This window comes from Tachypleus tridentatus, chromosome 1 (assembly GCF_004210375.1).
Source record: "Tachypleus tridentatus isolate NWPU-2018 chromosome 1, ASM421037v1, whole genome shotgun sequence".
In the NCBI taxonomy this organism is placed as follows: domain Eukaryota; kingdom Metazoa; phylum Arthropoda; class Merostomata; order Xiphosura; family Limulidae; genus Tachypleus; species Tachypleus tridentatus.
The window spans coordinates 100,025,128-100,051,109 of NC_134825.1; the positions used below are offsets into that span (position 1 = coordinate 100,025,128).

Here is a 25,982-nt window from a genome sequence, read left to right on the forward strand (position 1 = left end):
AAGAGAAGAACTCGATTTACTAACCTTGGTGCATCAAACGTAGCAGCTCTTCTTCCTGAGTCATTAGCTGCAAAGATAAAGATGTCCTGAACTGTTGTAGCATTTGGTGAAAGTTTTATGTCAAGAAAAGGACTTCTACTAGACTTAATAATTCTGTTGGAAAACTATCTATTTTTATTGACAAACAATCTTGGTCATAAGATGTTTAAGTCATGAAAAATTGCATATTTCTAAAATAAAGTTGTTGTTTTTTTAAGTTTACACACAAGATTGTACTTTAATAGAAGACAAACACAGAAAATTTTGCAAAAATACATCATGTAATCATACATAAAAATTTTCGCCTCCCTATTTATTTTAATTTCTCCTAAGTGTGAGGTAAACTTGTATAATGATAAGATATTAATCAAGATGTTTACTTAGGAATAATTCTTTATCCTTTGACTAACTGAGTTTCTTGAGAAATAAAGAGAGACCGGACGTAAATGTATATTCATAATAAGCAATTTTTTAAAGATTCACAGTGAAAATGTATTTTACTTATTACAATGGAATCACCCTATCCGAAGAGTTAGGTTTCAAGCTTACTTGATCGAGATCTTTCGTGATGACGAAAAACCCATTTGAAGTAAAAAATGTTTGTTTTTTGAATTTCGCGCAAAGCTACTCAAGGGCTATCCGTGCTATCCGTCCCTAATTTAGCAGTGTGAGAATAGAGGGAAGGCTTGGGCCACTCTTTTACCAGCAAATAATGGGATTGACCATCACATTATAACGCCCCCACGGCTGACAGGGCGACCATGTTTGGTGTGACGGGGATTCGAACCCGCGACCCTCAGATTACGAGTCGAACACCTTAATCCTTCTAGCCATGCTGGGCCCTTGAAGTAAAAATGTATTCTCAAGACAGATGTCTGGTTTGATTAATTTCAATACAATCGACACCTTATGTCAGATAGAGCTTTACATCACAAAATGTCCTTTAATGATTTGATAACGAGGAACGCACTTCGAAATTAACGAGGTTTAGAAACAGCTCGAATTAGTAACAAAGAAGACTTTTTTAGAAGTTCAAGTTTGTTTTGTTTGTTTTTAGAATTTCGCACAAAGCTACTCGAGGGCTATCTGCGCTAGCCGTCTCTAATTTAGCAGTTTAAGACTAGAGGGAAGGCAGCTAGTCATCACCACCCACCGCCAACTCTTTGGCTACTCTTTTACCAATGAATAGTGGGATTGATGGTAACATTATAACGCCCCCACGGCTGAAAGGGAGAGCATGTGTGTTGTGACCGGGATTCAAACCCGCGACCCTGACACTACGGGTCGAACGCCTTAACCCACTTGGAGATGCCGGGCCAAAAGGTGAAGATAGGAATGGATGTGTGACATTTCGATAAGGTTTTTATCATAACCTGAAACATTGTACATTTAATACTGTGTTGAACGTGCATAACGTTTCTTAGTTATCCATTCAAACCGTATATATATAATGAAAGTAGCGTACAGCCCACAAAAAAAAATAAAAAAATGAAAAACTACTACTACTCTCACCCCATAGTATACTATAATCTTACATTTCATAAATGGTTTGGTTTTGGAATTTCGCACAAAGCTACTCGAGGGCTATCTGTGCTAGCCGCCCCTAATTTAGTAGTGTAAGACTAGAGGGAAGGCAGCTAGTCATCACCACCCACTGCCAACTCTTGGGCTACTCTTTTACCAACGAATAGTGGGATTGGCCGTCACATTATACACTCCCACGGCTGGGAGGGCGAGCATGTTTAGCACGACGCGGGCGCGAACCCGCGACCCTCGGATTACGAGTCGCACACCTTACGGGCCCATTTCATAAATAACCGAACTAAATAAATTTTTCTAAATCTAAATTTGATTGGCTCACAAAGGAACTTACCCTCATTTGACTGCTTCGACTGCACTGTTCTACCTGTTTGTTGGTTAAGTTTAAGTCATTCATGAAAATGAATTGGTGGCATATTCATTGATTAATTATTAGCAAAAACCTATCAGATTAAGAACTTCTAATATGTAGAGAAGCCAAAGTGTTTTGGTAACGCTACCTTCCGATAATGGCTTTAATGTCATGTTGTTTAGCAACAAAAGTATACTCTCATATTGTTGTGTACTTAAAGCATATAATGAAATGTATAGAAAATAGCTAGATTCAAAAACGATTTAAGTTTGAATTTGAATCGATATTTGTTACTTTCATGGTAAATTTTATCTACTTTGGTCTAAACTAGGTCAACATTACATCTTTACTTTAGTCTTATTTAATAATATCAACGCTTGCTACACTTATGATATTTTAGGCATCCCTCACGGCCTCCTTGCACCCATATCACTAAAATTGTGTGTGGCCCGGCATAGCCAAGCGTGTTCAGGCGTGCGACTCGTAATCTTAGGGTCGCGGGTTCGCATCCCGGCCGCGCCAAACATGCTCGCTCTTTCAGCCGTGAGGGCGTTATAATGTGACGGTCAATCCCACTATTCGTTGGTAAAAGAGTATCCCAAGAGTTGGCGGTGGGTGGTGATGACTAGCTGCCTTCCCTCTAGTCTTACACTGCTAAATTAGGGACGGCTAGCACAGATAGCCTTCGAGCAGCTTTGTGCGAAATTCAAAAAAACAAACAAACAAACACTAAAATTGTGATGGAAAAACAGTAATCGAATTATTCTATCTGAATAAATACATTGTGACTTTTGTGACGTCTCCAATTTTGAGGAATCAAGCGTGACGTGACACACCTAAGTGTGTAGTTTTAAATAGGTTAGATAGTCCGTTGGGATTGGTAGTTTAGTTTTGTGAAATTATTATGACAATCTGGATTCTTATTCTATATTAGATTACATCGTGTAATGCTGGATAATCTATTCTGTAATCCAAGATTACGGAGATGAGCAGATGTTTGTGAAATTTTATGTTTTTCGTGGTATTTGAAATGTTTTGTTCATACGGATAGAACCGGTTTCTGCAGTTTTGTGCAAGCAAGGGCTACGCACACCAGTATCTTTTCTGAGATCTCTTCGGTCATAATGTTAGTTTATTAATCTTTGTTTTTAATACTTTATATTAATAATTTTTATTTTACTTAGATTAATGTCATAGTTCCGTGTTCTCTAGCAGAAGTGTCTTTCAAAATGAGGTAGGAGGTTACACATAAACTTTACAGGTTATTTAATTTTAATATTCTATCCATATTGAAATTAAGAGAAAAGAAGAAGTGGCTTCGTAAAAAATAAAGAAATAGTTGCGTATTTCTGAAATTAAGGGCATTAATAAAGTAACAATGAGATTAAATCTGCTTTGGTTTCTGTTAGTATTAGGTTACAAAATGCATGAAAAGAAGTTTTGCTAAAAGTTTTAGTAGTAATAATGTAGAAATGATTTAGAATGAGAGGGTATGGACTTGCCTTTGGAATGGATTACTGACAGATGCAGTATTTGCAGTAAATTTTAAGCAAATTTGAAAAAAAAAATGTTGATAAATATTTAAATAATATTTTTTTTATTCCACCTATCCTATGGACAGGTACTCTAGTTAGTAAAATATAAAAATAAATCCTTTTGTTTCTAAATGCTAAACCCATCACTGAATATGCTTGCTTTTATTCAGATGATAGGTATAAGGTGATCGTTCATTTCCACTAACCTCTGTTAACATGAGAGAGCTCTTTATGACCAATCTCTTCCACTACATAATTGTACTTTCCTACATTGTACTTCACCTTACCTTTTTACAAAGGTCTGTCTGCTTCAGTTGTTACAGGATACTGAGCAGCATTGTACACAAATTTTTGTCTATTATTAGGCACCAATTCTTTCTTATTACCTGTTCAAAGCCTTTTTTGTCTCTCATCCCATCTACCTGGTCCTTCTCAATTTAGGGTATTTGTGTGACTTTTTGAGCTCTTTGCCCAACTTGGAAGTGTAGTACAGAACATTTTGTTAGGTATCTCCTAAGTAGTTCCTGGTGGATATGTCCAACCAGAATGAACTCTTAATTTTCTTGGGATGAACCTGAGGGTTCTTCCTCCTTTCACCTTTCGTTCTAGTATGTATCTCATGTAAGTATTTTATCAAGATAGAATGCTTGTAATCATAATGTATATTCTACTAAGCAAGAAGGTTGCAGTCTCCCACTTTGTGCTGTTCCACTAGGTGACTCTTTATCGTATGTAAGTTGTATCTTATAGGCTTTCTCCCTTTTGTATGGCTGTTTCAGAAAGAAGCTTAAGTTTGTAGTTAGTTAGCACTGGTTCCTCCATAATCATTTTCAGTGGGGAGTTCTATCTGTTAGCACTGCAGAGCTAATTTCAAAGGTTAATAGTTTCCTTACCTCAAAATGTATTTCACATTGATACTTCTTTGCAGTCCTATCACCCAACTTTTGGTGCATTTTATTTGCTTCCTCAAAAATGAATCTGTAATCATTTGTTAGTGCTTATGGAGATAATTGCACATAAAGGTTATGTAACCATTTTGTTGGTTTGAGAGCTACAGTATTATGTTGAATGCATCATATCTTGGCATAATACATATGTATATATGTTCAAGGTTTGTGGCATGCACAGAAAATTTAAAGGCAATTGTCATGAGGTAATAACTGTTAGTGATGCAAATGGAAAAGTTTTTATCCCTAAAACCTTTTCAATTGAAGAAAATGTTATCTTTTAACTTTCCTCTTAATTTGTCCAATGAATTCAACCTAAACATAACTGGAAGTGCTCGTGTTCTGTGTAGGTTTTCATTATTCACCTGCACTTAAATGTATCTCTAAGTGTCACAAGTAACAAAACATACTTGTACAGAAGTGTTAAACACTGAAGTTTTACATGTATATAAGTTTGCATAGTAGAAAATTCTTTGAACTTCTGTATTTAATATTCTATTTTTGTTTGTAAAGAAACAGCAGTATCATTACTTTAGGTTTTATTGATTATTTAACCTGAATAAAACTTCCCCTTAAGATATACATGTATTATTCAATACAAAATAATAATATTAAATAATTGAATAAAGCTTGGTTTTAAAGATTTTTTTTTAATTCAAAGATTTTGCACATGTACAGAAAGCAGATATTGATTAATATTACATGTATTTAAAGACACTATAGTCTCGGAAGAATTGGCTCAACAGTTTTTTTTTTGTTTTTTTAATTTCCATGATTAACATCAGCAAGTAATGATACCAGTATTTTATTTAACATTACATAAACCCATAAGTGAAAAATTGACTTGCATTGAGTAGTATTAAGATGATTTCATGTAAGTTACAGAAATTGTTTAGATGCTTTGTTGTCAGCAGATTAACAAATATTTATGCCATTTCACAAAATTGTGTTAGCTAATTTTCTTATCAAAATTATTAAACTGTATTGGCAAGAAATGTGTTTCTTCCTATTTAGTGTATTAACAACAACAACACAAAATCCACAGTTCAGTGTTAACATTTTGATTTTTTAGATTGTGAATTCTGAGGTTACAAGAATCCCTAACTATTTGATTTCATGTGAACATTTTTTATTCTGTAGAAACTTTTCTTTTTACCAAAGAATATACTAATATGTATACAATATAATATGTATAAAATGTGTATCAAACTGTATTCTAGTAAATTTATTACCTAACTAATATAATAGTTTGTTATAAAGGTTATTAAGTTGTTAATGTACAGGGTATTTTTTGGTGTGTTTAGTATTTGCTGTATCTCACTGTTTTGTAGGAATAAGGAAGTGCTTTAACAGGAAGTAGACTGTAATATTATCACATTTTGATGGAACATGTACATGGAATTGCAAGTAAATTCAGTATGGATGCCACTATTACTTTAAATTCCTAATTATATAACTGAACTTTTTGTATATGTTTATTATATATATATTTGCATACAAAAGTAAATTATTTTGTTAAATCTGGAGATAATGAAATTGTATTTTTTGTATGAAGTGTCATTTATAATCATGTTGGATATTTTGTGCTGCTGTTGCCTTATTTTATATCCCCATGCATTGTTTTGACACATGAATACAAAAAAGTTAAAAGAATGGCAAGAATGAAAAGAATCTGCAAGTGACCATTCATTTTCAAGCTAGTTGTGTTAATTTGTAAATAGAAAGCTATTAATCAGCCTGTTTTTACTTTTGGTGCTTGAATAGATTTCTAATCTAGAATGTTAAATTTCTGACTGTGTGTATGTAATGTGATTATTAATTTGCATTGTTTGAGCAAATGCACTCAAAATAGCCTGATTTATTTAATACTTTAACCTGAAAATTAATTCTGATCATGATTGGTAGGCTAACATACACCAGAGATGGTACATCAGTGTTCTGTAAATGTATGTATAAAGTTTCAAATTTTAAACTGTATTTGGCAGTCTTGTACATCTTTTATATAAAGACTAATTTGGTTTATTACTAGGAATCTGAATATAAACAAATGTTATTGCAAATATGTTCTGAAATAAATCATAATTGACTGGCTTGCACACAAAATTGTAGTACTTGGATACAACTTCAAACTAAAATTCACAAAGTCTGTAGAGAAATGAAGCATTTTCTTTTGGTACAAACTTGCTATTCTCCATTTTAATGTCCTCGGAAGAATTGGCTCGACAGTTTTTTTTGTTTTTTTTAATTTCCATGATTAACATCAGCAAGTAATGATACCAGTATTTTATTTAACATTACATAAACCCATAAGTGAAAAATTGACTTGCATTGAGTAGTATTAAGATGATTTCATGTAAGTTACAGAAATTGTTTAGATGCTTTGTTGTCAGCAGATTAACAAATATTTATGCCATTTCACAAAATTGTGTTAGCTAATTTTCTTATCAAAATTATTAAACTGTATTGGCAAGAAATGTGTTTCTTCCTATTTAGTGTATTAACAACAACAACACAAAATCCACAGTTCAGTGTTAACATTTTGATTTTTTAGATTGTGAATTCTGAGGTTACAAGAATCCCTAACTATTTGATTTCATGTGAACATTTTTTATTCTGTAGAAACTTTTCTTTTTACCAAAGAATATACTAATATGTATACAATATAATATGTATAAAATGTGTATCAAACTGTATTCTAGTAAATTTATTACCTAACTAATATAATAGTTTGTTATAAAGGTTATTAAGTTGTTAATGTACAGGGTATTTTTTGGTGTGTTTAGTATTTGCTGTATCTCACTGTTTTGTAGGAATAAGGAAGTGCTTTAACAGGAAGTAGACTGTAATATTGTCACATTTTGATGGAACATGTACATGGAATTGCAAGTAAATTCAGTATGGATGCCACTATTACTTTAAATTCCTAATAATATAACTGAACTTTTTGTATATGTTTATTATATATATATTTGCATACAAAAGTAAATTATTTTGTTAAATCTGAGATAATGAAATTGTATTTTTTGTATGAAGTGTCATTTATAATCATGTTGGATATTTTGTGCTGCTGTTGCCTTATTTTATATCCCCATGCATTGTTTTGACACATGAATACAAAAAAGTAAAAAGAATGGCAAGAATGAAAAGAATCTGCAAGTGACCATTCATTTTCAAGCTAGTTGTGTTAATTTGTAAATAGAAAGCTATTAATCAGCCTGTTTTTACTTTTGGTGCTTGAATAGATTTCTAATCTAGAATGTTAAATTTCTGACTGTGTGTATGTAATGTGATTATTAATTTGCATTGTTTGAGCAAATGCACTCAAAATAGCCTGATTTATTTAATACTTTAACCTGAAAATTAATTCTGATCATGATTGGTAGGCTAACATACACCAGAGATGGTACATCAGTGTTCTGTAAATGTATGTATAAAGTTTCAAATTTTAAACTGTATTTGGCAGTCTTGTACATCTTTTATATAAAGACTAATTTGGTTTATTACTAGGAATCTGAATATAAACAAATGTTATTACAAATACGTGTTCTGAAATAAATCATAATTGACTGGCTTGCACACAAAATTGTAGTACTTGGATACAACTTCAAACTAAAATTCACAAAGTCTGTAGAGAAATGAAGCATTTTCTTTTGGTACAAACTTGCTATTCTCCATTTTAATGTCCTTTAATATCCTTCTGGATAATGGCTTGTTTTAATGTCTTAATTTGTCATTGAAACACACTTCACAGTTTTTATCCAATTATTTAAACAGTTTTTATGGTTCTTATATGCATAGATAATATAAATAAGATTATATTGCTTACTGTTGAAATAGCAATTTATTTATGTCTTAATGTGTTTAGAAGTAATCACATTTTAATGAAGAAAGACAACTAATTATAATAAAATTCCTTCCTTGATATTATTCTGTTTTTTAACTAATTGGATAACACTAACATTTCACAGTTGAAAATAATTCTAGGCATGTGTATGTATATGTCTATAAGGGTGAATATTCTATTGCATTAAAGTGAAAAGTTTTATAACTGTTATGCTTTTTAGGAGAACATAAATATCATTTTCTTTGTGTTCACTTCAGACTTTCTTTTGATGCATTTCAAAGCTAATTATGAAAACTAGAGGTTTCGTGAAAGCATTGTTCCGAAAAAAACAACTTTCCAGTAGGGATTGTAAAGAAACCAGTCTTCATCGATGTCTTTCAGTTTTCGATCTAACTTCTTTAGGTGAGAGAAACCTACATTAAACTTTCTAAAACTATGAAAACTTTTTTTTTTAGTGCAACAATATATACTCTTCAAAAAAAGAAAGGCAAAATTTGAGACAAATTGTTAAGTTTATTCCAGCTAGTTCTGTATGACGTGTGAAACTTTGCACATTCACTGCTGAACATCCAAAGTCTGCAAAGGCGAAGTCTACGCACACTAGTTGAAGTTTAACGTCACTCAACTTCAATAACGAGGATGCCCCCCATGAGCATCAATAACTGCTTGGCATCTCCTGCCCATGGAAGCGAAGAGATGACGAATCACATTCTGTGGAATGACTGTCCACTCAGCCTGCAAAGCTGCTGCAAGCTGAGGTAGAGTCTGGGGTTGAGGTTATCGCCGTCGCAGACGTCGGTCCAACTCGTCCCAAAGATGTTCGATGGGGTTTAAATCTGGTGATCTGGAGGGCCAGGGAAGAATGTTGATATTGTGGTGTCTCAAGAAGACAGTGGTGAGTCGGGCTGTGTGAGGACAGGTGTTGTCATGTTGAAAAATGTCGTTGACATTCACCATGATGGGTTGCACATGGGGCCTAAGAATCTCGTAGACGGTTACGTACGGTCTGATCAGAAATCCTATGCAGCCCTGGTATGGTTGAGGCAGTAGACATCGCAGTGGTAATCCTATCCCGAAGGTGACAAAACCGGATGTAGCAATCTTGTGCGGGCATGGTCACACGAGGTCTGCCAGATCGTAGACGGTCACAAGTTGATCCATGTTATTGGTGACGATTGCATAGCCTTGTGATGGTACTTGGGTGGACATTCACAGCTCAGGCAACATCTGATCGAGATTCGCCTGCTTCCAAGCACCAATGGCGTTGTTGCATTGTGCTTCAATCAGACTTGGCGTAACTGTATTGCATGTCGGTGGCTTAACACTGAGCTATGGAAACCGAGAACCTGTTACTTTTATAGGGATTTTGCACATGTTGCACTTGCAGAACATGCAGATCTCTCAAACAAATTTATTGGACATGAATGTGTTTTGGCAAAAATCCGATGTTTTCCTCCGTGTTCAAAGTGTACAACTTTTATTGTCATTTTGGTCTGACAATCAGTGCCTTAACACGTGTAACATCACATACTCTGAGCTTGTAACGTTATTACATATATTTCTCTTTAAAATAACAAAAATATCGCTTTTGCATTTCTTTTTTTGAAGAGTACATTTATTTTTGAAAAAAAAATTTACAATAAAGCTAAGTGGTTGTAGCAATGTCAATTTAACTTGCATCATCTCTTGACAGTTACATATAACTTCCCACATTCATGATATACATGGAGTATACACCTTTATCTGGTTTTTATTATTGCTAGACTTCATCTGATAACTTATGTATCTGAGTTAGTTCTTTTATGCAGAAGTTCACCAAGTATCTGTAGGTTTTTCAGATTTTATCTGAGGGACTTGTTTTCTTCTCTCTCCCCTAATTATTTGGATACCCATTTCCTTTCAATTGCCTTATGATCTTACCACAAGTCAGCATTTGTACGAAATGGTCCAGGATCTTCTCTCTCAGAATATTATCAGATTTTTCATTCACCCTCTTCCAGGTCTTTTTTCTAGGCCTGTGATCAGTTTGTTCTGCCTCAATTTCTTCTTAGTGCTACTTCACTTTACCATGGAATTGATTTTTTTCCTGATGTGTGTTTTCTACACGTGTGACCAAGGTAGACAATTTTAATGCTTATCTGTATATTCCTGTCTCATCTGTTGGGATGTAATTTTCAGTTTGATCCTCAAGAGATGTATTATCAATTTTGCAGTTGCTTTGCCACCTTTATGTATTTTGTCATGCATTCAAAGCTTTTGCTGAACTTGTGCATGTGAGGGCTGCACTTACACTATTAATGGATGAGTGGTTGCTATTGGCTCATTACAAACTGGAGTTCACCCAGCATGCTTGTCTACTTCTTTTGGAGACAACTTGAGTTGGTTGGTTAATCAAATTGGAGAAGTCCTTCCTTGTTCCTACTCAATATCTTATCCATTTAGGTGTTTTTCAACATCTCTCTCGGTTGGTCCAAATCTTCTCCTCTTTGACTTTATTTGATACAGCTGGTAGTTCAGTGCCTCTTTTGCTTCCTTTGCTTATGAGATTTTATTGTTGTAGGAATGTAATCTCCTGTGGTATTACTTATACCTGTTGATCATGTTCACATAACATCTCTTCGTGGATTCATGGCTTTCACCAACATGAATTATCTGATAGTTACCTCAACAAAGCATCTCTGCATAATGACAACGTAAATGAGGTTGAGTGGTTTGTCAAATTGAGCACCAACACTAGGATTCAATACTTTCCAAATATGTGGTCCATTTCCTTGACTGTGGTTTTACTAGATAGTAGATAGGGACAGTGGAAATCTTGTTAATCCAATCATGTGCATTGCTAATTAGATTATGAGGTATTTGGCTTTTTTTTTATTATTATTATTATTAACAAATAAGATGTTATGGAAATGAGGTGTTATTTCTCAGGACTCATTTCCAATGCCCCTGAGTAGGCTAATTGATGTATTTTAAGTCTTTACAAGTCTAGTTGAATTTGATTATATTTTATGCGTAGTTTATATGTCTCCAAAATGCTATTATTCGAAATACCCCCTTTACAACCAATGGATATTGCTTTGTAATATACTTTCTTATTAGGCAACTATTTTTGACACCAAGATTTAATACTTGATTTTCCCCTTTAATAACTAATTTTGCTATCATATCTGGTACATAGATATTTTTCCCAGTTTTCTAAGATATTGCAACTTCCGTGATATAGATAGCATTATCATCGGTAGCTAAGAGGTCTGGCTTACATAGTTCTCCTGTATTTTGATCATGTCTACAGGGTTCTTGAATAATTTTAGTGAATCTTTTGTTTTTCTTTTAAGGTGTCATAAACCTTCTTGCACACAAAATCATGTCTAACAATTCATGCAGAGTGAGTAGAACTACAATAACTTAGAATTGGTACAAATAATATTTCTGAATAAAGTTATTATGTCTTAAACTTGCATACTTTATAAAACTGCTATGATTAACGAATGTCAGATGGCAAATACATTTGTTACTACTACACTTGTAAATATAATATATATTTTGGGCATGTGCCAAGTCATTGGCCAGGTAGTATTTCATATTGAGACATATTATTACTTCTAGTTTCAAGATAGTTTATAAGGGGTGCTAACCCTCATAAACCTTCAGCCCTATTGCTAACTCAATTACCACTTTACAGTGATGAGACCTAGCTGGGTTCACCAGCCTGGTAATTGGTCATCCACCTGTGTCAGTTTCCCTTCCTTTCCTAGAGCAGTTAAGATACTCATAACTCTCACTACAAAAAGGTACTGGTAGGACTCGGAATCATGACAAGGTCGGTTCCACCTCCTTCTCAAAAGAATAGTTTGGGTCTCCTCCCTGTATTGTCAATCATCCCATTGAGAGAGTCCAGTTTAAGGAGCAAGATGAACGTAGAGTCTGAGACAATTCTTCTCCTGAAAATCAATAAATTTAAGAGATTCATAGTTACTCCCACACTTGATTGAATTTTTTCACTTTAACATTCAGAGCACTGGGCACTTTGCAATATGAGTTTTAATACAGTATATACAACACTGGAATACTATTACAATGAAGTTTTTTCTAGTAAGCCATTAAGCAGTAAACATTTGTGTGTGTGTATTTACTTCAATTCTCAAACATGGCTATATAACCACCAAAATTAATAAAAAATTTATTAGGAAATGAGTGTTTTAACAGATTAATTTAAACATGCTTATAATACACAATTTACTTTTGAAAAATTGAAAGGTATAGAGAACTTTCTCAGTGTTGCTATTACACACTCATTATATGACTTCTTTTAGGTATTGGAAGTACTTTGGGCTTGGGCATCTATGTGTTGGCTGGCCAAGTTGCAAGTACCAAAGCAGGCCCTTCAGTTGTATTGTCTTTTTTTTTTGCAGCTGTGGCTTCACTAGTTGCAGGTAAGTAACTTTGTGGTGAATTTAGAAATGTAGAAATTGGATGAGTTAGTTACAGAATTCACTGTATTTAGCTTGAATCTGGGTAAATAGAACTCATATTTCACTATTACAAGTAAAATACATATACAGTATAAACAAACAAGAACTTACAAGTAACAAATCATCATGTCAAATTTGTTCCACATTCTTTAGCAACATGTACATGGTATTTTAGCAGCAATATTGTACTTTGTAAACTACATTACTGTTTGTGTAAGTAAATATTTTTATTGCCAAACTTATTACTTGTCTTTTTAAAATGTAAAAGGGTGAACAGAGGGATTTTTCTTATAATACACAAGAGTTTGTTATTGACTTTTAAAATATAATAAATCTGACCTGTTAATATGAAAAGTAATTTCCTCAGTGTATTGTCTGTGCCTCAAAGGATATCAGTTGTCATTACAAAAGTAAAAAAGATGATGTTTACAGTGAGTAGAGTGGAAAATTTCCAAATGTGAAATCTGTATAACTGGCAAGTAGAAAGTAGAAACAATACTTGCAAGTACATGTAGAAGTGTCTTTCTCATACATACAAAGTAATGTAGTTGGTGATAGCTTAAAATGTAACTTTTGAAAGAAGTTTGGCATTATCTGAATGGAGGCACAAAGATTTCATCATTATTTTAATATTCTTTTGTGAGTCTTCTTGTACAATGTTATTTTAATCAGGAGATTCATAACAGTATAATGTTATGGCCATCTATTGTGTTTTTTCATTAGTAATTGTGAATGTACAGAAAAAAGATGTTTTGTATATATTTTCAAGTTTGTTGCAATATTGAATGAGAGATATTATTAGGAAACCTCAGAGAGATGTCTTTAGGTAGTATAATCAAGTTTTCTGTACTTTACTGGATCTGTTGGAGTATTTATTGTTAAAGAAGTTGTTAGTTACACCAGTGGCTCAAATGTTTTTCATTGCAAGCCTGTACTACTTTTTATGAATATTTAACTTCAACATATTTTAAAGCTCATAAGTTTTATTTAGTTTTTGTTGCAGTGAAACTCTTATTGTTTAATATATGGGAAATGTCTTACTCATATTATTAACATTATATTGACAAATGCTTAATTTGTTTGCAATATTTAGAACATTAAAATCCTTTCTATCTCTTAGGACTATGTTATGCTGAGTTTGGTGCTCGTGTTCCGAAGGCAGGATCAGCTTATATATATAGTTATGTCAGTGTTGGAGAACTTATGGCGTTTGTAATAGGGTGGAATCTTATTTTGGAATATGTGATAGGTAAGTTTTAATTGTTTTTTGCATTACAAAATTGTTTCTGTTAACGTAAACGCGCGCGCATGCACGCACGCAAAAGGAAGTTGAAGCTGATGCAGATTGTTTGTACAAACTAATATTGATACAATATGAGTTAGTTAAAATATAAAACTTCACATTTTTTTATATATTTGAAACTATATAACAATTGTGCTAAAATGCATGATAGGACTATATAATTAGATTGTGTATTAATCTGAAGCAATTTAATGTTTCATGTGTTTTTTACATTGAAAAAAAGAACAAATAAACTTTAGTTGTGTATTTTATTTTTTGTTGAAAACTGCAAAACAATTTTTTGTACTTTCATGTTAAAAGAATTGCATTAGTTATAAGAACTACAGAACTTAATAATGGACATCATAATACAGGTATAAAGACTTTATTGTTTATAGCAGACCATGTTTGAAACTTTCTAACAACATGCTTGTTCTATACATTTGCCATCTGGACTGGCCATCTAGGTGTAAAAATTCTTGGCTCATAAAATTACTGGCTGACTCTAAGTTAGTTGGGACTAAGTCATTATGGAGAAGAAGACTCCTGATAGTTCAGAAGTTATGAATATATTTGAGTTTTAAACACTGTTTCCCTGAATCAGAGAAACATTATATTTTATATTATTATTAGATTTTAGATAATGGAGTCTTTTATGAAATGGTTTAGTTATTGGTAGTTACAGGTAGCATTCATTGTTTCACTGTTTGTTAGTTTCTATAGTTTAAGTTTTATAAATTTTTTTTTTAATTCTGTTTTTCAGGAACAGCTTCAGTAGCCAGAGGTTATAGCGGATACATTGACTCACTGAGTAATAACTCGGTACAGAATAAATTGAAAGAACTTCTCCCTCTTAACCTTAATGGAATATCTGAGTACCCTGATTTTCTTTCACTTGGGATAACTTTATTACTAACTTGTGAGTTTTTCATTATGTGCATTTTCTCTTTGATTTTTGTTTGTGTCATAGGCTTTACATTCTGTGTTACATTTTTAATTTGACCTTTGTTTTGTTCAGAGGACAAAACGTTTCTGCTTAGTAAATTGTCCATTGTAAGTTAGATATCATGAAATTTTGTGTATATCAACTGGAATGATTTATGCACTTCATTACATTAGTATTATAATGTTTTAAACTTGTATAGATTATGTTATTCATAATTAGATACTACAGCATAAAACTTCAAGACTAATGCAGAGGAATGGACTCAGCAGTTAGCCCAATGTGGCTTAACTATAAGAAAACACACACATAGTGCAGAGGATTTTATTTTTTTCCTACAAATATCTGTACCAATGTTTACATGTTTCTACACAAGCTTCATTTCCACTTTCTGATGCTTTGTAATTAGATACTGAAGGATAAAATATTTATTTTTACATGTTAGATTGATACTTATGTTACTTAGTCTGAATAATCTTTTTAAAAGATGAATGTCTTAACTAAGAGTTCCTTGACGGTTATTATACTCTTCAAAAAAAGAAACGCAAAAGGCAAAATTTGAGACATATTGTTAAGTTTATTCCAGGTAGTTCTGTATGACATGTGTGAAACTTTGCACATTCACTGCTGAACATCCAAAGTCAGCAAAGGCGAATAATCTTTTTAAAAGATGAATGTCTTAACTAAGAGTTCCTTGACGGTTATTATACTTCAAAAAAAAGCAAAGGCAAAATTTGAGACATATTGTTAAGTTTATTCCAGGTAGTTCTGTATGACATGTGTGAAACTTTGCACATTCACTGCTGAACATCCAAAGTCTGCAAAGGCGGAGTCTACGCACACTAGTTGAAGTTTAACGTCACTCAACTTCAATAACGAGTATGCCCCCCATGAGCATCAATAACTGCTTGGCATCTCCTGCCCATGGAAGCGATGAGATGACGAATCACATTCTGTGGAATGAATGTCCACTCAGCCTGCAAAACTGCTGCAAGCTGAGGTAGAGTCTGGGGTTGAGGTTGTCGCCGTCGCAGACGTCGGTCCAACTCGTCCCAAAGATGTTCGATGGGGTTTAATTCTGGTGATCTGGAGGGCCAGGGAAGAACGTTGATATTGTGGTGTCTCAAGAAGACAGTGGTGAGTCGGGCTGTGTGAGGACGGGCGTTGTCATGTTGAAAACGCCGTTGGACGCTCACCATGATGGGTTGCACATGGGTCCTAAGAATTTCGTCGACGGTTGCGTACGGTCTGATCAGAAATCCTACGCAGCCCTGGTATGGTTGAGGCAGTAGACGTTGCAGTGGTGGTCCTATCCCGAAGGTGACGTAACCAGATGTAGCGATCTTGTGCGGGCATGGTCACACGAGGTCTGCCAGATCGTAGACGGTCACAAGTTGATCCATGTTATTGGTGACGATTGCATAGCCTTGTGATGGTGCTTGGGTGGACATTCACAGCTATGGCCACATCTGATCGAGATTCGCCTGCTTCCAAGCGACCAATGGCGTTGTTGCATTGTGCTTCAATCAGACTTGGCGTAACTGTATTGCATGTCGGTGGCTTAACACTGAGCTATGGAAACCGAAAACCCGTCAGTTTTATAGGGATTTTGCACATGTTGCACTTGCAGAACATGCAGATCTCTCAAACAAATTTATTGGACACGCATGCGTTTTGGCGAAAAATCCGATGTTTTCCTCCATTTTCAAAGTGCACAACGTTTATTGTCATTTTGGTCTGACAATCAGTGCCTTAACACGTGTAACATCACATACTCTGAGCTTGTAACGTTATTACATATATTTCTCTTTAAAATAACAAAAATATCCCTTTTGCTTTTCTTTTTTTGAGGAGTATAGAATATAATTGTCAGTGTCATTGTTATTTGAATATGTATGTAAAAAATATTTACATTTATTCTGTTATAGACATAATAAGTAAGTGTAAATAACTTTAAAGAGAATGTTTCTGCAGAGCATTAACTTGCATCTTTCAAATCATACATAATTTTAGACCTTGCCAGTTGCTTTGTATGCATGTATGTAAGATTTGGTAAATGGTAATCTCTTAATAACTTGTTGTAATTTAAGAATAAAGGGATCAATTTCCAAATTGATTCACTTAACTCTTACAATAGCTATTTCTCTTGCATCTGCCATCAAAACTTTTTGCATACCACTAGCCTTGTACTGTCTCCTACCTAAGAAATGTATTGATGTGGACTGCGTGATTTAATCTTCATATGAAAATAGCTTTCCACTAACATGAGGGTAATGCACTTTTTGTACAGAATATGTCTTTACTTGAAATTTAACTTCATTCTTATCCTCAGTGCACTGTCTTTAACAGACATTTCTTTAAGGTTAAGCTTCACATTGTGAGATTTGCACTACCTTTTCAGTGTTTTTTATTTTTGTTTCCTTTTAATTTATTTTAACTTTGATTTAAAGCTACATCACTACTAAATAATTAAAAATCTTGACCTTGTGAATTACTCAACAGAGAATTCTCAGGTGATGGTGACTAGTACTGTCTTTCAAGATTCTGGCACTGTTGGTGACACTGTTCCCCACTATATCTATGATCACTTGTCTCATTAACTGTTAATAATTTTACTGATATGGTTAATTATTTTATGGGTAAACTGTTGCTTTACTTTTCTCATATACTTGTTTTTACATCAGAAGTACTGTAGTCTCCTCTTTTTGAATTCTGCCACAAGGAAAACAGCTTTGATCAGCCTCTTCTACCTCCTGAATTTGCACTGGGCTCCTCCAAACCTTTTTTTGTATATTTGATTACACAGGTTTCTTCTCTACCTTCCATTTTCCCTATGGGTTTTTTTATTCTTCTCATTCCGTGCTACATGACTATAATACAGAGGATTTTAATTTTTTCTCTCCAGAGTTATGTACACATGTTAACATGGTTCTAGAATAATTTTATTTCCATTGTGAAATGCCTTTTCTTCCTCAACTCTTGGATTCTTTTACCATGGTGTAAGCCATTCTCCCTTTTTTGGGTTCCAAGTATCTGTGAAGTACCTTTTAAACCATCTCCAGTAACACATTCCAGTGATTAATTGTCCTTTTTTTTTTCATTTCAATTACCCATCTCTTTTGCTACCTATTCTCTCCTTATTCTAAATGAAGCTCCATGCCGTAATCCTGATGGATTTTCCGGGGGTCTAGTCACTCTTCTTTAGTATGTTTTTATGGTTTCATTTTCTATTTTGTCCCTTGTTTCCTCTGTTGTTAGGACATTCTTACACATGACATTTTTCTCTCTATTGTTTCTGGATTCCTGAAGGCTTGGGCTAAGATCCTATGACATCATTTCTTCTCTCAATATCCTCATGAATCTACTCCCATTTTTCAATTCCTTGAATCCTTTAGAACTGTTTTGCTACTTCTCATCCCTCTATCTTTTCTTACCATTCCCCTTCTGTCGGCTTGGCTATTGCACAATTTGATGGTGCCTCCATTGCTTTGTATGCACTCAGCTCAGATCCCAAAGGAGCTCATCTTTCTCTTTGCAGACCTATGGATTTCTTTTCCAGCTGACTAGTGGGTAGTTCAAGTTTTTAAAAAAGGCTTTTTGCTTCTCTTCCTCATCTGTCCACTGTATCTTTTTCTTCTAATCTTCAGTGGGTTTTGCTTCTAGAAGCTGTGGTGTCAGATCTTTTGTAAATGAGAGCCATCAAAAATGTTGTTTCTGCCCCTCTTCAGGGTGTTTGTTTTTGGTACTCTGTTTTGATCTTTCTTCTCTTCATGTGGTTCCCTAGTTTCTTCTTTGCTATTCATACTTTTCTCCTAGACTATGGGTGACTAAAGTTGACATCTCAGATGCCTTTCTAAGTATTCACCCTCACTTCAGATTCCTGTATGTGGTGAGGGGACATACAGTTTACCTTCTCTGGGATCTAAAGATTCACCCATGTGTTTGCAGTGTGTGGTGACCCTTAAAGGGTAGAAAAGGATCCTGATGGTTGAGGGGTTCAACCCTACCACACCACTTTGGCCTTGAATTCCTGTAGACAAGCAGCCTTGGGGTAGTCCCCCTAGGGTAAGTCGGCTGGTCCAACTGGGGTCAACCAAGTACCAGTGCTGGATGTTCTCAACAGGAGATGTGGACATTATGTCTGATGGTTGATGTTCGAGTATGCTGTTCATGAAACCCTGGCATTGTAGTGCATCCCCTTATAGGATTCCATGGTTGATGGGGTCCATGGGCACCAAATTATTTTTTCTTTATTATGGATCCCTCAAATAAAAATCAAACTAAAATAGTGAAAAAAAACAAAAACATAGATAAATGATCACATCTTCAACATTCTGAAAGGCATTTCTCTTTTTTGTTCAGAGGAGACTAGAGGGGCTTGCTGGTTCTTCTAAGTCAGTCAAAAACTCTGTTTTGGTGACATGTTGGTAGAAACATCCACTCTGAAACACAATGAACTCCTCTTGCATTTGAAGGCCATTGGGAGCATACCCATTAAGGTTACTCCCAATGTTACTTTCAATTTGTCATGAGGAGTTATTGCTGGGATCTGAAGAACATCCTCGTGTCAGAGATTCTTGCTGATTTCTCCACATAAGGAGTTTCTGCAGTGAGGCATATCTCCATTCCCAAATTATGATGCTTACAACACCATGTTCACCTGCCACCATCAAGGCAGGTTATCTAAATTGCAAGATATGGCCGTATATTCCAAATCCTCTCGGATGTTTCCAATGTCAGCAGTTTGGTCACTCAAAGACATGATGTTGTGATTTCTTGATGTGTGCTCATTTCTGTGGCAAGGATCACAAGTCTGTGTGTGTGAGGTAGACCCTTATTGTATTAATTGTAGTGGCTCTCACCCATCTTACTTTCTTTCATGCCCTAGGTGAGTGGAAGTTACTTTCAATTTGTCATGAGGAGTTATTGCTGGGATCTGAAAAGAGATACAGCATTTGAAAACAGTTCACAACATCTCTTATCCCGAGGCTCAAAAATTACTGTTCACCATTCCATCTTGAATATATGCTGCTGCACTTCCTTCCACTGCTACAGTGGGAGTGCAGATGGATCTCTCCATACCTTGGAAAGAATCATCTTCAAACTATGTGAAAAGTCTTTAGCCCTCTATGGTTAAGAAAGTTGATGAATCAATGTCAACATCCATCTCTGTCCCTACCATTTCTTCTTGCAGATCCCTGGATCTACTTCCTTTGGTTCCAGGTTTAGGTGTTTCCTCAGGTTCATCTTCTTCTCCAGCTCTGAGATGCAAAACAATCATTTGTTCACACCTTCAGTTGCTGGAATCTTCTTCCATCAACAGAGACCTCCCCAATCAACTCAAGACAGGATCCATGAAGGTCTGTAGACCTCCTTCAAATAAAGAAAAAAGATGTGGTTCAAAACAGAAGGACTCTCCACCCAATTTGCCAATACATAAGTAAAAATGGGTTCTTTGGTACAGCGGACCTGTCAATTTTTACATTCTAGTCTAGATGACATCAAAGAACTGATTGCTTCTTACCATCTTGTGTATCTTTTTTTACAGGAAACACTTCTGATACCTGCCGATACAGTCGCCTTTCAACAATTTTATTTGTATAGAAATGACAGGTTGTGTGCTGGAATAATGTGTGGAGGGGTGGCACTACTGATTGATTAGCATGTGCCCACCCTGTCTTTGCCACTCGACACACCCTTCGAGGCCATAGTCCTCTGTGTTTCCTTGGGTCATACCATCACTGTTTGTTTTCTCCATCTGTCTCCTAGAGATACCTATGATCAATTATACCTTGATGCTCTTGTTGAACAGTTGTCATCTCTAATTTTAATTCTGGGGACTTTAATAGAAATAATCCCCTCTTGGGAGGGGTAGCTCTTTAGAGCATATGCACTCAGATCACAAGCTTTCTCTCTTCAGTACTGGTTTTTATACTTATTTTCATATACCTAGTCATTATGTTGCTGCTATTGATCTCTCAGTCTGCTCCCCTTCACTATTTTCCCACTTTTCATGGAGGAATTACAGTAACCCCCCAAGGCAGTGATTATTTTCCTGTCATTTTGAGAGAAACTGGCTGTGGTTGATCTCACCCAACCCTCATGTGAACTGGTCTCTTTTACTGCTCTTGCAGAACTTGATTCTGCCATTGTCTGTAAGCCATTGATGGATGACTGTGTGGTAGCAGTGACTGTATTATCCAGGCAACTGCTCTATTTATTCATAAAGCCTTGACATGTTTTCCATAGTATTCCCGTCTGTGGTGGAATCCTGCCTGCCACATGGCATGGATGGCTTAAAAATAGGTCTGGGATACCATTTGTAGGTATCCCACACTTTTGAACTGCATAGCTTTTCAGCCACATCCCCTGCACATGATCAGCAGATAAGATGTCAAAGTCAGAAGGAATCTTGGATTAAATTCACAGCCAGCATTTTTTCTACCACCAGTTTTAAAGTCATATGGGACAAGATTCAGAAGGTTAGTGGTTAGTATAATTTTGTCTCCCTTTCAGTCTTGCTCTCTGACCAGGAAGTTGCTAATGCCTGGATGCTTGTTGAAAGCTTTTTTGCTGAGTATCTAGAATTTCTGATTTTTCCTCCCCCTTCTTAGCCATCAAGACTCGAGCAGAGCAATCACCTCTTTCCTTTCGAGCTGATTGTCTCTATGACTATAAGTGTCCCTTTACACTAGTGGAACTCAAACTGGCCCTTCATCAGTCTGGTAGTATATCAGTTGGACCTGATGATACACACTAGGAAGTGCTGCACCATCTGTCTCCTGCTTCTCTTTCTATTCTTCTGATTGTTTTTAACCAGATTTGGCAGGAGAATGTTTTTCCTGATACATAGTGCCAGGCAATTGTCCTGCCTTTCTCTAAGCCTGGGAAGGATCTCAAGCTTCCTTCAAACTACCATCCAATTGCTTTGATAAGCTGTCTCTGTAAGACCTTAGAGAGGATGGTTAATGTTAATCTTGTTTGGTTTCTCAAATCATACAACCTCCTCTCGCCCAACTAGTGTGGGTTCTGATGGCAGTGCTCTACTGTGTACCACCTGATTCAATTTGAAATATTGATTAGAGAAGCCTTTCTCAAGCAACAACATCTTATGTAAGTACTCTTTGACCTTGAGAAATCTTATGATACTATGTAGAGGTATGGCATTTTGAGAAACTTCCACATATTTGTGTTGCATGGCCATTTGCATATTTTTATTAAAATGTTTGATGGGCAGGTGATTCCAGGTTCATATGACTTCAACACTTTTCTGTTCTTTCCTACAGGCCCTTGGAGTCCCTCAGGGCTGTCTTGAATGTTACACTTTTTAGTATAAAGATTAGTGTCAATAACTTCCACATCTCAAGTTAATCTTTAAACGTGAGGTTTAACAAATAGTAACTACAGAATGCTGTCAATTGTTTACTGAAGTGAACCATAGCAAACAGTTTTAACTTCTCTCTCTCTCTTTAAAACTGTTTGCATATACTTTTGCCATCAGGAGGATATTCACCCAGTCCTTAACTTCATGTACAAACTAAATTTGTACTTCTCATGGTTCCTGAAGCAAAGTTCTTGGAGCTTATAATTGATTTTAAGCTGACCTTTTATTACGACACATCAAGCAGCAACAGGTTAAATGTACAAGGGAACTGAACATCCTCCTTGTCGTCTCTTCCAGCTTTTGGGGAGCAGATTGATGTTCTATGCTAAAGATATAATGTGCTCTTATTTGGTAGAAACTGGACTTATGGGTCTACGATCTATGGCTCTGCTAGACCCCATTCATTATCATAAAATGCTGAATAAACAAAACCAACCAACCAATCTAACTATTCTGATGCCACATCTACCTACCATTTTCTACACTTTGTTTTTCTCAGTCAGGTGTACTAATTTTGAATTTTGCTCCTTGGCATAGCTTCAACTCCTGTAGTTTTAAACCAAGTAATTGGTGTCTATGCTTTATATATCCACAGTTTTGGACTTTAATACCATTATTATATGGGTGATTGGCTTCTACTTGCTTCTTGGCCACATGACCACTCTGTCAAGAGGTGGCTTATCTGGGTTAGCTGGTCAAGTTTTCAAAAACCATTTCTGATTCAATACTTGGTCCATCTTGGAGTGTTTTCAATCCAAAAAAGGTGGGGGCTTACCATTCCACAATTTGCTGCAAAACATGGAGTATCTAATTACCTTAACTCCTACATTTCTTATACTTTTTCTTGAACAAGGGGTTCTATCTCTTGTGGAAACTCTCACATTCATAGAACATGTCCTTCTAGACTTGGCTTACTAGAGACTTTTTCAATAGACTTTAAGCAACTAATAGGCATCTATCATGATTGATTCACTTTTCTTTCTTGTCATTCTGTTTCCTTCTTCAGAGAATGTTTCTTGATTGCTGAATCATGCCAATACTATGGGCAACATCTCACTGCCTCCAGATTTTTTTTCCTTCATAGATGCATCTTTTATGACTTGGGTATGTCTCTGGTTAACTCCATGAATTTGAGATTGTCTCCTGTGAAACGTACCTTCTACATCAATATTCTGGTAATATTTGTAGCCCATCAAGCATTTTCTCGTATTCTTTTTCCTCTGGTAAATAATTGGTTATGATCCATTCAGACAATTCTATCATCATTTGTTGTATCAGTCATTAGGATGGTACTTTCTCCAGGTATCTTTGCTTTTCCGTATTAGAATTTCTGCTTTGCCCTACTCGCATCAGGTTAATCTGACAGCCTGTCATGTCTCAGTAGCTTTGAACTTTGTGATATATTCACTTTCTTGACCAGACATAATTATTTCTATGGAATGTTCATTCCACCCTCAATTTGTTTTTTTTTTTTTAATCTGTCACTAGTTGGGCATGGTAATAATCACTGTCCTTGCCACTCCTCCCAGTGTCAAATTCTCCCCCTGTTCTTGTTCTTAGTATTTCACCAATCTGCTTTGATTGTGGTGGATGCATTCAGCAAGGAATGGTTTCATCACTTTCTGTATGTGTATCTTCTTCACCTTCTTTGACATATAGTGGCATTGATTCATAATACTTCTTTTCATCCCCTCGGTGTGGATTCCTGTACGTGGTGAGGGGACCTCCCAGGGAAGGTTCTGTTCTATCTGGTTACCTTCTCTGGGATCTAAACATCCACCCACGTGTTTGCCGTGCATGGCGACCCGTGAAGGGGAGGAGAGGATCCTGGTGGTTGAGTGGTCCAACCCTAACACACCACTTTGGCCTTGAATTCCTGTAGACAGGCGGCCTTTGGGTGGCCCCCCTTGAGTCAATCAGCTGGTCCACTTTGGCTAGGGTCAACCATGTACCAACAGGTGTTGTGGACATTGTGCCTGATGTTGGTGTTTGGGTATAGTGCTCACAAAACCCTGGCATTGCTGCATTGTCCTTGCATGACTTTGTAGTGCGTCCCCTTGCAGGGCTCCATGGTGGGTGGGGTCAGTGGGTACCGAAATTTTTTCTTTTTTCCAATGGATCCTCCAAAAAATTTAAATAAAATTGTAAAAAAACAGTCAATGGGTAAGCGACCACGTCTTGAATACTCAGAACAGCAATCTTCAACATCAGTAACACACGTACCTCATTTTCTTATATTACATTCTTTTTCCGAAAAACCTTTAGGGCAAATGTCCCCTCTTTTTATTCAAAAGGGACGAGAGGGGCTTGCTGGCTCTCCAAAGTCAGTAAAGAAACTTTGGTCTGGTGACATATTGGTTGAAACATCAACATCCCAACACGGTGAACTCCTCTTGAATTCAAAGGCAATTGTGGATATACCTATTGAGGTTACACCCCATGCTACCTTGAATTCTTCACAAGGAGTTATTGTTGAAAGGGATTTGAAGAACGTTCCCGAGTCAGAGATTCTCGTTGGTCTCTCCACTCAAGGAGTTTCTGCAGTGAGGTGCATCTCCACTCGCAAAGATGGAGTTACACTGCCAACAAATACCCTCGTTTTAACATTTACTTCACCACGTGCACCTGCCACCATCAAGGCAGGTTATCTCATTTGCAGGGTTTGGCCATACATACCAAACCCTCTTCAATGTTTCCAATGTCAGAGATTCGGCCACTCAAAGACATCTTGTCGTGGTTCCCTGAAATGTGCTTGTTGTGGAGGCAAGGACCACGATGCCTATGACTGTGACATGAACCCACATTGTGTAAACTGCAATGGTTCTCACGCCTCTTACTTTCATTCTTGCCCAAAATGGTTGGAGGAAAAAGAGTTTCAGCTTTTGAAAACAACACATAACATTAGTTATCCTGAGGCTTGGAAATTGCTATCCACAACTCCATCTCAGACATATGCTGCTGCACTTCATTCCACAACTACAGTTGGAGTGCAGACAGATCTCTCTGTGCCTCCAAGAGAATTGTTTTCAAAACAAATGAAAAGCCTTTTCACCTCCGTGGTTAAAAAGGTTGATGAATCGACTTCCAGACCCATCTCTGTTCCTCCCATACCTTCCAACAAATCTCAAGATTCACGTCCTTCAGTTTCAAATACAGGCATTTTTTCTGATACATCTTTTTCTCCCACCACAAGAGACAAAACAATTATTCATTCGTGTCCTCAGTCACTGGATTCCCCTTCCAATAACAAAAACCTGCCCACCCAACCCAGAGCAGGATCCATGGAGGTTGAGAGACCTCCTCCGACTAAAGACAGTAAAGAAAAAAGACGTGGTCGTAAACCGAAGGGTTCTCCAGCCACTTCACCTACCCGTTCTGAAAAATGACCACCTTGATACAATGGAACTGTCGAGGTTTACGTTCTAATCTGGATGATATCAAAACGCTGATTGCTTCGTACCATCCTGTTTGCCTTTTTTTACAAGAAACATTTCTCAAAACTGCTGATACTGTCTCCATTCAGCAGTTTTCTCTGTACAGAAATGACAAGTTGTCTGATGGTCGAGTACATGGAGGGGTGGCACTGTTGGTTGATCAACACGTGCCCACCTTGTCTTTGTCACTCAACACACCCTTGGAGGCTGT

The 25,982-nt window shown here is 36.0% G+C and overlaps 1 protein-coding gene across 8 annotated transcripts in view; it reads left to right on the top strand.

Moving 5' to 3' along the window:
- The first annotated feature begins 2,747 nt into the window (after positions 1 to 2,747).
- The window catches only part of LOC143256820 (cationic amino acid transporter 3-like), a 103,236-nt gene continuing 80,001 nt past the window's right edge, over positions 2,748 to 25,982 (top strand). Inside the window, exons 1-5 of one of the 8 annotated variants that reach the window (XM_076514548.1) lie at positions 2,749 to 3,164; positions 8,514 to 8,658; positions 12,570 to 12,689; positions 13,849 to 13,977; positions 14,774 to 14,929. In XM_076514548.1, coding sequence (XP_076370663.1) covers positions 8,544 to 8,658; positions 12,570 to 12,689; positions 13,849 to 13,977; positions 14,774 to 14,929 — 520 coding nt within the window. In that variant the 5' untranslated portion in view covers positions 2,749 to 3,164; positions 8,514 to 8,543. Of the gene's footprint in view, positions 3,165 to 7,265; positions 7,308 to 8,513; positions 8,659 to 12,569; positions 12,690 to 13,848; positions 13,978 to 14,773; positions 14,930 to 25,982 lie in introns of those variants that run through there. The other 7 variants (XM_076514558.1, XM_076514537.1, XM_076514565.1 and 4 more) reach the window with 7 other exon arrangements.